This window comes from Mustela putorius, unplaced genomic scaffold (assembly GCF_011764305.1).
Source record: "Mustela putorius furo isolate JIRA1106 unplaced genomic scaffold, ASM1176430v1.1 tig00000224_pilon_pilon_pilon, whole genome shotgun sequence".
Classification (NCBI taxonomy): Eukaryota; Metazoa; Chordata; class Mammalia; order Carnivora; family Mustelidae; genus Mustela; species Mustela putorius.
In genome coordinates, this window is record NW_025421321.1 from 14,278,863 (window position 1) to 14,295,860 (window position 16,998).

Sequence of the window (16,998 nt, forward strand, 5' to 3'; positions counted from 1 at the left end):
CTTCTCGGTTGCCAGGTCCCCAGGTAGAGCTGTGCTGTAGTCCGCACTTCAGTGGCTGCAGGGGGTCTTATGACCGCTGCTTCCTAGCAGTCTGGTCTGTGGCTGAGGCCCAAGGTGGGAAGAGGAACCCTGACAGTCCAGAGAAAGGGTTCCCTCGTAACACTTGTGAGCTCTGTTAAGGTAATGGGAGCACCTTCTGCCTCTGTCCCAAATAATAAAGATACCCTTGCCACAAACTGTTGACTTAAGTGTTAGGTGAAGATGGATAGAGATTTAGCACTGGAATTCTACCACAAAGGCCCTCTAATTTTTTAAATGTGTTTCTTTTAGATCACAGCCCAAATTAAATTCCTGTACGAGGAACTTGGACTTGACAGCACCAGTGTTTTTGAGAATCTTAAGAAGTATCTAAAATTCTGAAATGCTGCATTCCAGGGGAATTGGAAACACACTGAAATATTTCATAGTCTTATTTCCAATTGGGTAAGCAAAAGTGAGATTTTTTTTAAGTTCGTAAGTAATTTTTTTAAAATTTGCTTCTGCATCCAAATTTTGTCTGGTGTACATCTCACTTGCTTATACTGTTCTCTCCATTGGTGCACATGTCCCTTCCCCTAAGAAAGTAGTTTTCAAACCACACTTCTCAGAAGGACATGGACTTGGGGGTGAAGGAAGGATTGGTGACAGCACAACTCTTCCCCACCCCTTCAGAACAGCTTTGTTTTTGTCTGTTCTAACATTTTCTTTGAAAAGTTTACAAATCAAGGTCCTGCCTCTTTGCTAGTAAACGTATTTAGACACTTCCGCAGTAAGTCATCCTCCAATTTCTATGCCTGTATTTTATGAAAAACGATAACCTTTTTCACATTAGAATTCACCAGATCTATCTAATATTCTGGAGTCCTAAGGTGTTCTGATCATCTCTTATATTGATGCTATCTCAGTAAAGTTACAAGTTCTACAAGCGATGATTTTATTATTTTTAAAAAACATTTGGGAACCTTTTCTAAAGCCATTACATTCAAGTTGTATTCACCCAGCAGTGTGCTATGCATGAAGTTACTGCACATGCTTGTAATAGAACAGGATATGCCAGTGTCTTCATCTCTTTCATAAAGGTGCCTAACACAAGTTGTGCAGTATGTTTAATACACTGGAGTAGCATGCCCGGTTGGAAACAAAACATCTGTCTCTGAAAGCTGTTTGATGATGAAGGAGATTTTTCGTGTTGTATTCAAGGATGAGGCCTTCTCCTTTGTCCAGTAAAATGCCATACGTATCAACTTCACTGCCCTCGTAGGTCGAATTGGTACTTAACCTTATCCTCACTCTCGTGGGAATATTAGAAATCATTTCCTTTAGATTGACTGTTGTTGATTCTCCAAAATTCAGAACCACGAGAAAGACTCTGTCGATGCCATCCAGCTCTCTTGTGTACACAACAGAGTGGCTGTCATTCCTCAAATAGCAAAACCAGCCCCTGCTGAGGAGCAGCTCATTGGCATGAAGCCGACTTAAGTCTTGATATAACTTCAGTGCTGATCTGGATTTAGTCTTTTGGACCTATTTAAAAAGAAAAAAATTTCTAGTATCAACCAGAACTTATTTCCCAAAAAAATTTGCCTCAGTTTTGCCCCTTAAAATGACTACCAAATTTTAAGTAATGATAGGTAATAAGAATAGTTTAATTACTGACAGATTGCAAATGCAGGGAGTCATTGTTTGCTCAGTGCCCTGCTACATCTTGGCCAGAGATGATGAGGGACCAAATCTGACTCCACTTTAGGAATTCCAAAGCGAATGTCCATGTCTAAGACATCTGGTGTTTAACGTGCCTAAATACAGCCCCTTTATGCTACACTGTAACTGGCAGAAACGCAGGTACTGTGGCCACGGACTCTGAGGGCCTGTCTGTTCACTTTTGTAGAAATGTGGGTTGGTTGCTTTAACTTTAGCAGACCTGTGTTCCTTGCATAGCTGATGGTAAGCCAAAAGTCGCAAAAAGGTGCAAAGCAAAATGCTGCCTAAAGGGAAAATTAAAAATCATACTTCTTAATGTCTGTCCATTAAGGAAGATTAGGCTTTATTTCACAGCTATATAAAACATAAACAATTTAATGTTGTGTTTTCCTTTAACATTTCAGGCATCTTCTGTTATGTTAAAATGTCATCTTAATAATAACAGGATAATATTATATTGGATGGATATACCATACTTAACCATCTCTCTCATTTCAACATTTAGCTTTCTAATGTTTTCTCATATTTTTAGTGCCTCCCCCATATCTGGGTTATTTATTTAGGGTAGAAAAATAATTACTGTGTCAAAGAATATGAACACTTGATACATAATGCCAAATTAGTCTTCATAAGAGCTATTGCCAAATCAGTGGTAGTGTTCATTTCCTTGGACTCTGTTAACTGCGGTGGTGGTGGCTGTTGTTGCTGTTATCATTGTTGTTTGGGGGCAGGTGCCTAATGTGTGGTCTTCAGTGAACATCTGCTGAATGAAAAAAATGTTTATTCTCTGTTATCAGGTACAAAGGTATTTATGGTATATGTATATGACTTGTCAAACTACTATTAACATTTTCTATAGCCTTAGATAATGCATGGAAAAGCATAGTTCAGTGCCACTCACGAAGAAGTGCCCAGTAAGTGTTAACTATTGTTTGTGTCTACTTCCTAAAAGTATGTTGACATGTCTCTGTAATTGTGGATTTGTCAGTTTCTCTTGGCATTTCTTGTAGTACTTGTTTTATAAATTTTGGAGCTATTGTTAGATGCATAGATTCATGACTTGTAGTGGAATGTTCTTTTATCAATTTTTGAAAATTGCAGTTGTGTCATAATGCTTTTCATATTGAATTCTATTTTGTCTGCTATTAAATATTTCCACACCTGCTTTTTGTAACTTTATTTTTCTAATAGGAATGCATGCAATATAAAATCTGTTTATGAGGAATATATAAAATAAGGTTTTTCTTAACACTGTCCCCTAGCTTTTCACTTCCTTTCTCAGAAATAGACATTATTACTGTTTATGTATCATAGTACATTTTATGCCTCTGCAAACGTATGTAGGTATACTTTTTCATTGTACAAATAGTGGGATGATACCATGATGGACACTATTTCTTATTTAATACATGTTAATATATGTTAGAGATGGTCTCATATCAGTGCATTCTTTTTAAAAGCTATATACTAGTCCATTATATAAATTACATAAATTAACTATAATTGATTCAACTGACTTTTTCCAGAGTCATCATTTTCCACATACACAGGTATTCCCAGAATGAAATTACTAGTGCAAAGGTTATATGCATTTTTTTTGTTTGCTTGATAGCTATAGCCACCATAGCTATTTTAATTTTTTAATTGTTTTAGCTATGTCTTTTATGTCAGATTTTGTCTCAGCACCCCCCTTTTTTAAATTAGATTTTATTTATTTGACAGCGAGCACGAGAGGGGACAAAGGCAAGGGGAGTGGGAGAGGGAGAAGCGGGCTTCCTGTTGAGCAAGGAGCCCAATGTGGGGCTCCATCCCAGAACCCTGGGATCATGATCTGAGCCAAAGACACTTAATGACTGAGCCACCTAGGCACCCCATGTCTCAGCCTTTTTTTTATTTTTCATTTATAATTGCACTATTGTTTTCATCCTTTTTAGCATCAAGTTGATCTGATATATATAATACTTTTCCTTCTAATGTTCTTTGAAAATTGCCTGGGCAGCTCAGTCGGTTAAGTGGCTGCCTTTGGCTCAGGTTATAATCCCACGGTCCTGAGACCAAGCCTCCATCAGGCTCCTTGCTCATTGGGGAGCCTGCTTCTCCCCTGCCTGCCACTCCCACTGCTTATGCTTGCTTTCTCCCTCTCTGTCCGTGTCAAATAAAGACAGATAAAGAGAGAAGGAAAACTCCACCCTTAAAATCGTAATAACCACTTTAAAATATACTTAACATTTGGAACTGCCTGAAGTGCTACAGAAGTGTTCTATATTTGCTCTAATGTAGCCACTAGAAGTGGTGCTAGTGTGTCACGGGAAGTGAATTTTACGTTCTATTTAATAGTCTTAGTGGTGAATGGTCACTAAGCTCAAACCTAGAGTGAGTTACTCTGTTTCCATGCCCTGAAAAGACTGCCTGCTTGCTTATACGTTCTCTCTCTTTCTCCTGCCATCTTCCATACAGAAGTCAATCTCGTAAAATTTTTGTTCCAGAATACCTTCTTTTACATTCTGTATCAAAAAATATCCTTAAGTTCTTTTCCTTACTGTATTTTCTACATCGTGTCTTTTTTTTATTTTTAAGTAATCTCTACACCCAGTGTGGGGCTCGAACTTAAAACCTTTAAATCAAGAGTCTCATGTCTTTTAGATTCATTTTTTGTTTAGAGTTTATTATTCTTTCAGAAAGTAGCTATATATGGAAAAAATTGGGGTCCTTGCTTTTCTAGGTCTATATTCTTGAATGCCTATTGGAATGGATTTAGGATTATAGGTTTAGAATCAAGTTTCTGATCACAGCTTTAAAAATTAAAGTTCTAAGGTGTTCTAGGATCCACTAGACAAGCCAGTGCAACTCTCAGTCCTTTGCTTGGGCAATCTGTTTTGGCTTCTGCCTTTATTCTTACCATTCTAGAAAAGATAAATATCTGAGTTTTCTTTATTTCTTGGATTGTATGTTTCCTTCTGGTTTCTCTTCTAGAAGTATCAACATTTTTCTCTTTACACTATTATTTGCCTTTTTACAGTGCATTCTGGGGGGAGTCTCTGGGTCAGTCTTCCAGCACACTAATTAGGGTTTCTTTTTCAGTGTTTCACAATGTTCTACATTTCTAAGATACCTAATCTTTTTTTTTTTTTTTTTTTTTTTTTTTGTCAGGGGCGGCTGGGTGGCTCAGTGGGTTAAGCCTCTGCCTTCAACTCAGGTCATGATCTTAGAGTCCTGGGATCGAGCTCCACACTGGGCTCTCTGCTCAGCAGGGAGCCTGCTTCCTTCTTTCTCTGCCTGCCTCTCTGCCTACTTGTGATCTCTATCAAATAAATAAATAAAATCTTTAAAAAAAAAAAAAAGTTGGTTTTGTTTTGTTTTGTTTTGTTTTTGTCAGAGAGAAGCAGGCTTCCCACTGAGCAAGGAGCCCATTGCAGGACTAGATCCCATGAACCTGGATCATGACCCAAGCCACAGGCAGACACTCAACCAACTGAGCCACCCCTAAGCAAAGAATCAAGAATCTACTTTCTACAGTGTTAAGAGTGGTGTCTCTCATCTCAGTTTTTCTCAACTCTTGGTGATCATTTCCTTTTGCATTCTGATACTCCTTGTCTTCAGTTGCCTACCTCTAGTAATTATGGGAAGCTTAATTTTACTTTCTTTTAGAAATTACTTAAACTCTTTCCTATCTCTAGGGCTTTTATGGATGTATTTTAAATAGCCTTGCCTGACTTTTGGTAACAGCATCCCTCCAAATATTACTCATAATCATTTGAAAGGCTTGGTGAATGTTAGAGGAAAAAACTTTTAATTTGCATTTTGCACATCTTCTGGTATATATTTTACACATAACAAAAATCAAGAGATGTATTAAAGCCAAAGCACAAATGTTAAAATGCATATTTTTGTTTTCAAGGACCTATGAATATATAAAACAAAAACTAATACTATCCCAAAAGTCTCTGTGGAGAGCAGGGAGTTGTAGGCATAGGAGGGTTTGCATGAAGCTTGAAACAGAATAACCCAGGAACACTACAGTGACTGTGGCAGGCACTGAAAAATGTACAGAATTGTCGAATCACTACATTGTACACCTGAAACTAATATAATATTGTGTGTCAGCTATACTTTGGTAATTTAAAATTACCAAATAGTAAATTGGGATAAGGGGAAATTTTTGCCTCTCATGGAATGCCAGTAATTTCTCTTCTCCTGAGTTTTCCAGTGACCCATTTTCACTGGTACATGATTCCACCTGGAGCCATTTCATTATTGTTCTGGTCTAAGGAAATGTATTGAGCAAACAAATTTTCTAAACAGGAATGCACAGATTCCAGCAATTTCAGCAGAATTTGGCAAACTTGATCACCTGAGAACAGAAAATAGTATAGGCAAAAGAGCAAAAGCCAAAGGGTGTGCTTTTCCAGAACAGCTACTGTTGGGAATTACTCATGTCTTGGTTTCTCCAGGTAAAGAGTCTTGATGGATCTCCTCCTCTCCTTCCTTTTGAGGTCAGGAAAGGAAGACAGATAGCTTGTTGAAAGACCTCCATAAAATTTCCTTAAGAGCCAACAGATCTTAGGGGACACCTGAGTGGCTCAGTAGGTTAAGCATCTGCCTTCAGCTCAGGTCATGATCCCAGGCTTCTAGGATCAAGCCCTGTGTTAGGCTCCCTGCTCAGTGGGGGGTCTGCTTTCCCACCCCACCCCACCCCAGTTCATGCTCTCTCACTCTGAAATAAATAAAATCTTTAAGAGCCTTGAGCTCCTTTTATTTTTTTTAAGTAATTCCAGTGAATAATTATATATACATATATATATTCAATCCAATGGTTCACTTCTGTACCAGTTTGTATTTTCACAAAAACATGACTTAACTATAAGAGAAGTCTATGTGATTGACTTAAAGATACATCAGTTAAGGTTTTAGGTACCCTCATGGTGAGTATATGTTGGCAGCGCAGAAACTCATATCCTGTTTCTGGAATCAGTATAACATTTTCAGTGATACTTACATCAACATTCACAGTATGGTAATCTGAATTGGTGGGTAACCAGGTGTGACTGGCTTCAGAAAAACCAGCATTTGAGCTATTGTCCCACTGCATTGGTGACTTTGAGAGGAGGGTATTCTGTGTCAAAAGAAAACAGTACTTTAGTTAGTAAAAGAAATGTCATTTGGGCATGATCTACTTCATAATTATTTAATTTCCTGTATTTCTTTTTAATAGTTGTATTCGTGAGCATTCATAATGAAAAGACTTAAATATTCAGTACGTAAGCCAGCTTCACACTTTTAACTGGAAAATAGTGACATCTTGAGTTTCAATAAACTATAGTAACTGGACTTCGGTACATGCTTGGAGTCTTTTACTGCTTTTCCCTAAGAATGAGCAATGTAGGATTTTAAGATGTATCACTGCCAGTTCATTCCATGCTGCAGTGATGGTGAGTTCAGGTGTGCAGCACGTACGAGTAAGCCTAGTGCCGTCCTCTTTACCCAGCCTGGTGATCGCACATGAAAGCACACACCCAAAGTTAGGAAAATTGGATCTTCTACACTGAGAGCTAACCATACAGATTATTACAGGTTCATCCAACAACACAATTTTGAAACCCATAGCCTCAAACAAAAAATAATAAAAACCAGTCAAGTCTGAAGCTGTGCATTTACATTTGTCCAGATGAAAGGAAGAATCTCCTGTGCTGTGTTCAGATGAAGTCTGGTACTACAGACAAGCACTATAATTAATGTTCCAAACTCAAAACACGGGTACTCAAATTCTAGTGTGCCTCACAAGAATCAGATGGAAAACATCTTTAAAATGTAGATTCCTGGGCTCTACAATTCAGTTGTGTGGCTTAGGAAACACAAGCAAGTGAGCTGTGTGATAGTAAGAAAGGAAAGCAGAAATCTAATTTTCAGCAGTAGAATAGGAATAGTAGATTCTCTAGTTTCACATAGTTAGATAATGTTAACTTACAACATCATAGCTTTCGTTGAGATTTGTGACTAAAATATTTCTCATTCCTATTTCTTCCCCATAGTAAGTTATGGGAGTTCCAGGGAGTGTGAAAATAAGCATGTTCATGATGTTGACATATTCTTCCCCAAAACGAGAAGTCAGCCGGGCGTTGTCCGGTCCACCAATCTGAAAGGCAGATACTTCAAGAACACAGCTCAGTATACAGTTTTCTGGAATATTTATTCTACAAAAAGTTCATTAGACAATAAAACCAAGTTTGCTGTGGGTACACATTGGTATCAGCAGACTTGGATTTGTGTCCCAACACTGATACTTACTGTTCAACTGACCAATTTACTGTCTTGGCCATTATGATTAACAAGATAGTGGTAACAAGTTATTTCACAGAGTTATTGCAAATACAAAATTTAGGAGGGTGCATGTTAGTATTTTCACACATTTGTATAAGAGAATATGGACAAGGAAGGAAACGAAAATGTTCTCCCATAACACAAGAAGGAGGGAAGAGGTGAAAAGCACAGAAGTAGGAGAGATTTCTGAGGGGTGTGTGTGTGTCTTTTGAAATACTCAAAACAAATTTTAAAGATAAATCAACTTCTGTAGAGAAAAGTACATAGTCCAAGAGGAAATTTTCTGAAGTGCTTTCTATTTTAAAATGTGGTATTTCTGTTAAATGCATATTATCTAGTCCTTACAACATCATAGCTTTTGTTAAGATATACCACAACTCAATCTCAATAGCCTGGCATTTTACTATTTATTATTATAAAGTACTTACGGGGCATCTGGCTAACCCCCTCAGAAGAGCATGCAACTCTTGGTCTTGGGGTCATGAGTTTGAGCCGCATGTTGGATATAAAAATTACTTAAATAAATTTTAAAAAAATATTTTCATGCCTACATTACATCTGATTGCCCTCCTCCATTTTCAGGTATTATCTCCATTTTAGAAATGATGAAACAAGCTCTCTGAGAAACTCCATCACTTACTCAAAGCAGGGTATGATGCAAAACCAGCCCTTGAGAATAAGAACTTGGATGGAGGTTGCCTTTTTTTTTTTTTTTAAGATGTACTGAAACTGTCTTTACAGGTATCTTTGTATAGACCGTTATAAGCTACTTTTCTATTTTTATGACCAGAAAAGTCAAATTTTGCCTCTGTTTATTTTATTGAGAGCCTTTGATAAGAAACTGTGGATTCTCAATAACTGTGAAAACTAACTAAAGGCTTTCAACAATCCAAGAAGCATTTATTCAAGAAAAACATCAAGCTTTGTGTCATTTTAACAGGCCTTGAACTCATCCCCCTCAGATCCTTGATAGCTTTGAAAACCTCAGTCTTAGAACTACTATAGCTATGAAACAGGAGCCACTGGAGGGGGAGAATAAGTTTAGAGTTCACCAAAAGCTCCATTTAGAGAATTGTCACTATTTGACCTTTCTAGTACTCACTTTTAGTTGGATTTTTCTTATTCATCGGAGAAATCCCCTATCCCCAAGGTATTTGGCAGAAAGAATCAGCAATTGTTTAGCATCACACCTGCCTGAAGTGGTGGTACCAACTGGGGCTCAACAGAGACTGACCAAAAACTTTAAAAGCTGGGGAAGAGATGACCATACTGGCCTCCGAGAAAGTCTGACTGACACTGACACACACACACACACACACACACACACACACAGTCCAGCCGTTGCTGGAGGAATGAGTGGTTCAGGGCAGTTCAGGAATCTCTTCCAATCATTAACCTACAATAAACAAACTCACCAAGTAGCCATACCCAACAAAGAACACAGATTTTACAAAATTAAATAAACAGCAACAACAAACACTGGGGAGGAGAGAATGGGATTTCCTACATTACTACAATATTTAAAATACCCAGTTTTCAGCAACAAAAAGGAACACAGAAGGCATGCAGAGCAACAGAAAAAAAACAAAAGTCCAGACATTGGACTAGTGGACAAAGATTTTTAAATGAACTACTACACTTATGTTCAAAGAACTAAAAGCACAGAATTTAAAGTGTGAGGACAAGTTTCATCAAATAGATATTATCAATAAAAAGATATGAAAAAGAACCAGAAAAAAATTTCAGAGTTGAAAAAGTATGACCACTGAAAGGAGAAGTTCACTAGATGGGCTTGACAGATTTGAACACTGTGCAATCGAGATTATCTAGTCTGAGAACCAGAAGGAAAAAAATGAAAAATAACAAAAAGGCCTGGCCTGGCCTGGCTTACTAAATAATCACCAATTAAAGGAAAGGTTAAGGTCCCTTACAGACAGACATACCCCTCATTTGAGGGCTGACTATTCAGCAAGCACACCGGCACCAGATATCCTGACTCGGGCATGAGGACTTACCATCCAATTAGGCCATTTTCCTTCTGGCATGTTTTCCATCCAGGATGTGATAACCTCAAACACACTGTTCCCAGAAGGAGTGTTTAGCTTACTGAGATAATTGTTGAAGGGAAAATCTGCTTCTTGAATAAAAGGCAGCCCATAGTACATCATGGTCCTGTCAATGCTCTCTCCATAGGCTTCAATCCCCATGAACCTGGAAGAGTTAGCAGGGTGCAGTGTCCTCAGGGCCTGTCAGAAGACTGGGGAGCATTCTGCAGCTGCTTCAGTCTGCCTGACTTAACCGTATCTGGCTGGACTCACTGGGAAGCATAATCAAGCCAGATGGCCAAGTAATAGCATGCTGGGCCACCTGGACAATTTCTCATTTCTCATGGACAATAAACCCAAGGACTAGCCTAATACTAGGCTGTGTGTAAGAATTAAAGAACACATTTGAATCTCAGTCAATATGGTTCTCTCCTTCCTAAGTCTGATTAAAACTCTGTAACTTCTGGGGTGCCTGGGTGGCTCAGTGGGTTAAGCCGCTGCCTTCGGCTCGGGTCGTGATCTTAGGGTCCTGGGATCAAGTCCCGCATCGGGCTCTCTGCTCAGCGGGGAGCCTGCTTCCCTCTCTCTCTCTGCCTGCCTCTCCGTCTACTTGTGATTTTTCTCTGTCAAAATCTTAAAAACAAAACAAAACAAAAAAAAAAACTCCGTAACTTCCATGAAGACTTCATCAATTCTCATCGTTCTGCTTGGAATCTATAGTGTATGTTTGCATATCATGTAAGGGGGTTTTCCCCAGAAACCTCTTGTACAGGAATCCCTGTAAAGTCTCACTTTATTACTGGGGTGCACTCTAGGGGCTCCTGGCTGGCTCAGTTGGTAGAGCACATGACTCTTGATCTCAGGGTCATGAGTTCAAGCCCCACATTGGGTGTAGAGCTTACTTAAAAGCAAACACTGTCAAGGAAAGACACATTAGCCTCAGTGACCCACATCAGTGCTGGCTTTACATGTTTGAGGTAAGTGCAAGTGCATAGTATCTAGAGCCCAGGTGTTTCCGTTCCAGTCCCATTCCTGCCATTACTGTCTGTGACGGGAGTCTCACAGCTTGGAGTCTCCGATTCCTCATCTATAGAATGGAGATAGCAATCAGAGGACCTACTTTAAGGAGGAGAATTTTCTTTATTTCTGTTCATGCTATTGGATGATCTGTATACATATAGATCTGTATGCATATAGATTTATTGAGTGTTTATTATGTGTTAGTCCCAGTTAAGTGTTTCATCTACATTATCTCATGCAGTCTCACAAAACCCTGACGTGGTGTTGCTGTCACTTTTTCATTGATGAGAAAATGGTACATTTTGTCAGCAAACCAGTCCAGGGTCACACAGCTGTTACACAGAATGCTGCTTTAGGCCCATCTGATTCCAAAGCTGTGTTAGTAAACCGTTGTGACCTACTAGCAGCTTAGCTGAAACATTTGAATTCATACTGTATCCTGGACACTAATAGACCAAATAGTAATGATAAAAAGAGACTACTTGGGTGCCTGGGTGGCTCAGTGGGTTAAGCCTCTGCCTTCAGCTCAGGTGATGGTCTCAGGGTCCTGGGATGGAGCCCTGCATCTGACTCTCCACTCGGGAGCCTGCATGTCCCTCTCACTCGCCTTCCTCTCTGCCTCCTTGTGATCTCTCTCTGTCAAATAAAAAAATAAAATCTTTTTTTAAAAGATTTTAGATTATATGCTACCTTTTGAGTGATTTTCACAAAATTCCTGTGAAATAAGTACTGTGATGGGCATTATTTTACAAAAGAGGAAACTGGAAATCAAAGTTAAGCAACACAAAAGAATATACTAGGCCCCTGCATAACCAAATTGTAATACACTGTAGTCATGGGGGGTTGTTAAATAGCTTAAACCTCTTGAGAAGGCCTGGCTGTGAAGGATTAACTTCAGGTCACACCCTATGCCTTTGAAGAACAGAAGCTTGTCTTGTGATTACCTGTATCTCCCAGGCTCCCTGCTGTACTGGTCCATTGTTTGCCGGAAGCTCCGGACAATGTCATGCATTCCCACTTGCGTGGTTGTGAAGTCGTGGTACAGCTCCCAGTAATGTGTCACCGTGTCCTTTGGAGACAGAAAAGCATAGCTGCCATCGTTTCCCATGTCAGATGTCCATAACTGGCTTTATGCGAATATAGACTGTCTCTTCAAAGGGCTCAAGCCAAGGCATATAACCTGAAAGATGATCCTAAGACTTTCACTGAGTTTAGTGACTGGAGAATAACATTCATGACTATTATCAACTGTAAATCTAGTAAACAGACTTTACTGAACATCTGACCGTTAACTACCAATAGTCTATTTATTTAGCAGAATCCTCTCCCATTTAATTCTCCTAAATGCTGCACCTAAAAGCAAAGCAAATATATAGAACTGTTACACCTATGCTTGATCTGCTCACAAAATTTCTGTCCAAAGTGTAATAGTAAGAATAAAGGTTAGAAGTGGTAAAGAGCCACTTTGCCAGGGTTTCAGTAATTATTCCTGATACTCATTCTGTGTCTTCCTAGGGTTACAGTAATCTAGAATCCAAAGTCAAAGATTCTGTCTAACACAAGCCAAGGCTCTAGGGTTGGGACACGGACAGACTAGACAGTGTAAACCTGCATTGCCGTTCATTCAGTGGACCCCTTTTTAGTAAATGAACTTGCTAGATCTAAAGTTTTTGGAATCTTCACTGTCTACCTGAAATAACTTTTTCTTTAGTTTTTTTCTTGAATGCCACACAAAACCTATTGTTCTGATCATAACTGGAAACATACGCCTTTCTTACATTTCATCATAATTAGCAAGGTTACTTTGAGATTTCTTCTCCAAAGATAAGTGTGTCTCTTTGGGACTAACTAATAAAACACTTTCCGGCTCCATTTTCTTTTTCTTCATTTTTTATATCGGAAATCATGTGCTTTACCTACCCCACAAAAAACAGCCTTTGGTTCATGACATGCTCTTGTAACTAGTCCCTGCATTGCCAGCTTTTCTTTGGTTAACTGACTGGGTTTAATGAGATTACCCATAAGTCTATTACTCAGGACAGAAGCTAGATACTTGGTAATAACAACAATTTCATTTTATTTTATAAGAAGGGCATCATGCTATAATTATTTAAGGTTTTCTTCACTAAACATTATACAGCTAATATTCACCCATATTGTGTCACTGTAATTCATTTATTTTTACTGATGTATACTATTCCATTGTGTAAATCTACAAATCCATTATTTTGAAACCCATTTTAGGACTCCTGTCTACTCTTCCATTGAACATAGAGTGTCTGTAGAGTGGTGGTCAGAAGAGCACAGTGGCGTCCTGGTTCTTATGCGTGACATGGGGGGAAAGGTGAGAGCCACTGGTGTGGAACCACAAAGAGCCCAGACTCTAGTGAGATATGCTTGGTTTGCAATTCTATTTATCATCTCTACCACCCTTGAAAAATTAACTTCTCTAAGATTTCCTAATGAGGATCATGAAATGTCTCTCATGAGCTGTTGCAAGAGTTGAAGGGACTGTCCTAACACACAGCATATAGTAGATACTCAGCAAGTGTTTATTCCCTTTTGTGTGTCCTTTAACGACTACAGAAGCACCTGAGGAATTAATAGGCCTCCTCACTGTAGCTTGAATGAGATGATAAAATCACAGTGAGTAGTTATAGCTGTTGGCAGAGTCCAGTGTCCAGCCCTCAGAACCCTTGTCACCAAAGTACTCCTCAAGGATGCCCTATACCAGAGGGAACCAATGGATGGAAACATCTAGGCATATGGATTTGAAACTCTTGTACTTCCTGAAGATCGAAAGCACATGCTGTCCATGCAGCCCCATGCTGGATGTGGAATTTACTTAAAAAAAAAACAAAACTATGCTTTAAATTCAGATGCATATATTAATAAATTTAACTACATTATCATCTCTGGTCATTGTTGTCTCATGCTAAAAAAGAAAACACAGATGACATTTTTCAGAAAGGGGGGAACATAATGTTTTAACATTACCGGTATTTGAGCCTTATTCACTTGGGCTTCATCTCTCAGATGCTCTGCTTCTAGAAGAAATTTAACAGCATCGAAACTAAAGCCATCAACACCTTTTTTGAGCCAGAACTGTATAATTTCCTAAATATAAAGAAGCAAAATCCTTTGGTTACATTATCATCATAATGTTTAATAAAAGTGTGTGTCTGTAATGTCTTCCCATCAGAAAACAGCCAAATCCACATACAGAGCAAGCACAGCACTCACACAATATATTTTTACCTATTAGGCATAGCAGTGTCTTAATATAACGAACTTGGGACCCCCATACTTCCCTCAACTTCAAATCCAGAATGTTACATTGGTAACTATGCCATGAGCACATTTACAAAGCTTAATCACTCAAAAGGAATGAAGCCACAATGAAAGGACTCAGGAGAAACTGGGAACGTATCTCTCTCCCCTTACCCCCAGTTCCTTAAAGGTCACTCCAAACAGAGAAAATAACCAGCTAAGCATCAGGTCATGAGGGGTTCTTCCACCAGACTGGGAGATTCTAGAAGGAAAGACTGCAGTTTTCATTTGTTTCCCTTGCCTTTGACATAGCACCCAGGTCCTTAGTGAAAGTACACAGTATCAAGCCCAAGTTAGTCCAACATGTTGTGATACTGTTGGGACCTAAAAGTACATGTTCCCTGGCTTCAGGGCATCTACAGAATAATTGGGGACAGGAGCAAGTTACCTAATAATGCAAGGTGGGGTGTATGTAGCTCAACATCATGAAAGGAGATTCCTTTGCAGGGTGTTAGAGCTCCAAGAAGAATAAATTTAACATGAGCAGACATACCTGGAGAAAGAAGAGCTAGTTCTACTTTGACCAGTGGGAGTTTTTTCAGGGAGTGAGATTACAAAGAACATTCTGGACTGTTTGTAGGACAGGATGGCCAAGCACAGAGGCAGAGACTGACTTGGCCTATATATCAGGGCAGGTGGAGGACCAAGTGGCCTTGGAGAGCCGAAGGGCTTAGGTCTCAACTCCCCACCCCTCCTAGCTTGGCCCTTACTGGAGCATCAACTACAAGCTGCCCTTCTGCAAAGGAACAGTGGATCTCCTGACTTTGCTCAGCTCATCCCTTGCTGAATGGAAGGTTTTATAGGAACATACCGCATTAGAACACACAGTCCACAATTCAAAGTACTAGATTCAAGTACCAAATTTATGGGGGGCAACAGATGCAAAGCTCCCAAATGAAGACTATCCCCCAAATCACATGTTTCCTTTGAAGTCTTTCTTGTATCTACATGTGAATATGGGGTCTCCAGAGTGCTGCCATTCAAGGGTCTCGAGAGTTCCTTACAGGCTATATGCAAGGGTTAGCACTGCTGAAGTCAGGTCACTTTAAGGTGACATTTTTAGTATATGTGCTGCCGAAGCGAGCACTAAGGTGACATTTTTAAATAACAAAGCTTGAAAATGATTTTCCAATCAAAAAGCAGACTGTTTACAATCTTAGCATGGACACAACTGAACCAAATAACGGTAAGCTGGCTCTAGCCACACAAAACCCACAAATTTGTTCTATCATCTTACTCTTACCAAATACTTTCATTCATTCGGTATTTGTGTTCCGGTTATGGGCCAGGCACTTAGCTAAGCCCTATAGCGATGAGCAAAATACAACAGACCTGGCCCTAGGTCTCCTGAATTTATTTAGAATCCCCAAGTAGTGGGGCGCCTGGGTGGCTCAGTGGGTTAAGCCGCTGCCTTCGGCTCAGGTCTTGATCTCAGGGTCCTGGGATCGAGTCCCGCATCAGGCTCTCTGCTCAGCAGGGAGCCTGCTTCCTCCTCTCTCTCTCTCTCTGCCTGCCTCTCTGCCTACTTGTGATCTCTCTCTCTGTCAAATAAATAAATAAAATCTTTAAAAAAAAAAAAAAAGAATCCCCAAGTAGATATCAAATAGTAATGAAAAAATATTTAAGTTACAGGTAGATAAAGCTTTAAAGGAGAGGAACATGGTAGTACAGAAAAGGTGAAATAGGATTTGCCCTTGAGGTGAGTGCAGCAGGACGGCAGGAAGTGAGAGCAATGGGTTCGAGGTCGAGAGAGAAGTCAACAGATATTAACATGCCCCTTAATGTGTTCTACCCTGAGAATGGTCTCAGTGGCCCCAGGGGTCAGTTCAGCGTGAAGCTAACAAGCTTTAAGCTTCAGGACCCCTCACTTACTTGGGCCCCTTCCTACCTACCTTCTTCTCCATTCTAAATAAACACTCTAATTTTACACTTTTAAGAAGGTCCCAAATTTTCACAAACTTCGGACCCCACACAACCCGCGTCCACCCCCAGGTGGCGCTAGACTTGAGGGAACACCGGAGGTGTTGGGGGCAGGGCGGGAAATGACAAATAGCTGTAATCTACCCCAACCACCTCTGACAAAAACGTGGGGAAACATTAAACGCCACGCCGTTGTAAACATTAAGCTTTGGAGCACTGATTTCCTACGAGGGATGGGGGTGGAGGGGAATCTGCTTTCTTTGTGGTATCCTCTTTTTGGGAATAGTTAGCCTTGCTAACCATTGACCCAGCCATAAAAAATGAGAAATGTGTATCCCAGCAAAGGTTTCGGGCCCCAGCAGGGGTTTTCCACTTTAGTCCAGTAAGAGCTACTGTCATTGTTTAAGGAGATAAAACAGTAAAAGCTGGATGGTTATTGAGAGTCAGTGTAAATGACAGATAATTCAAAATTTGCTCTTGAAAACTAATTTGCTTTGTGCTATTTATTCTCCCAACTAGGTGAGAAAAGGGAGCTCCAGATCTTAATCGCTAACCCTCTCTTTACTCCAGTTAAGCTCTCCCGGGGTGCCGGGTGTAGAAATGGGCACAGAGCCTAGTTCCGCCA

At 39.7% G+C, this 16,998-nt stretch overlaps 2 protein-coding genes across 6 annotated transcripts in view; one reads left to right on the plus strand and one right to left on the minus strand.

Moving 5' to 3' along the window:
* Positions 1-1,209, plus strand: part of PREPL (prolyl endopeptidase like) — a 51,199-nt gene extending 49,990 nt beyond the window's left edge. For 2 of the 4 annotated variants that reach the window (XM_004752984.3, XM_004752983.3), the window contains exon 15: positions 331-1,209. In XM_004752984.3, coding sequence (XP_004753041.1) covers positions 331-420 — 90 coding nt within the window. In that variant the 3' untranslated portion in view covers positions 421-1,209. The remainder of the gene's footprint in view (positions 1-330) is intronic. The other 2 variants (XM_004752988.3, XM_004752987.3) reach the window with 1 other exon arrangement.
* SLC3A1 (solute carrier family 3 member 1) overlaps positions 957-16,998 on the minus strand; it is a 32,568-nt gene continuing 16,526 nt past the window's right edge. The window contains exons 5-10 of one of the 2 annotated variants that reach the window (XM_004752989.3): positions 14,121-14,240; positions 12,068-12,192; positions 10,074-10,269; positions 7,706-7,873; positions 6,737-6,853; positions 957-1,563 (exon numbers count right to left, since the gene is read on the minus strand). In XM_004752989.3, coding sequence (XP_004753046.1) covers positions 1,123-1,563; positions 6,737-6,853; positions 7,706-7,873; positions 10,074-10,269; positions 12,068-12,192; positions 14,121-14,240 — 1,167 coding nt within the window. In that variant the 3' untranslated portion in view covers positions 957-1,122. Of the gene's footprint in view, positions 1,564-5,507; positions 6,226-6,736; positions 6,854-7,705; positions 7,874-10,073; positions 10,270-12,067; positions 12,193-14,120; positions 14,241-16,998 lie in introns of those variants that run through there. The other variant, XM_045077740.1, reaches the window with a different exon arrangement.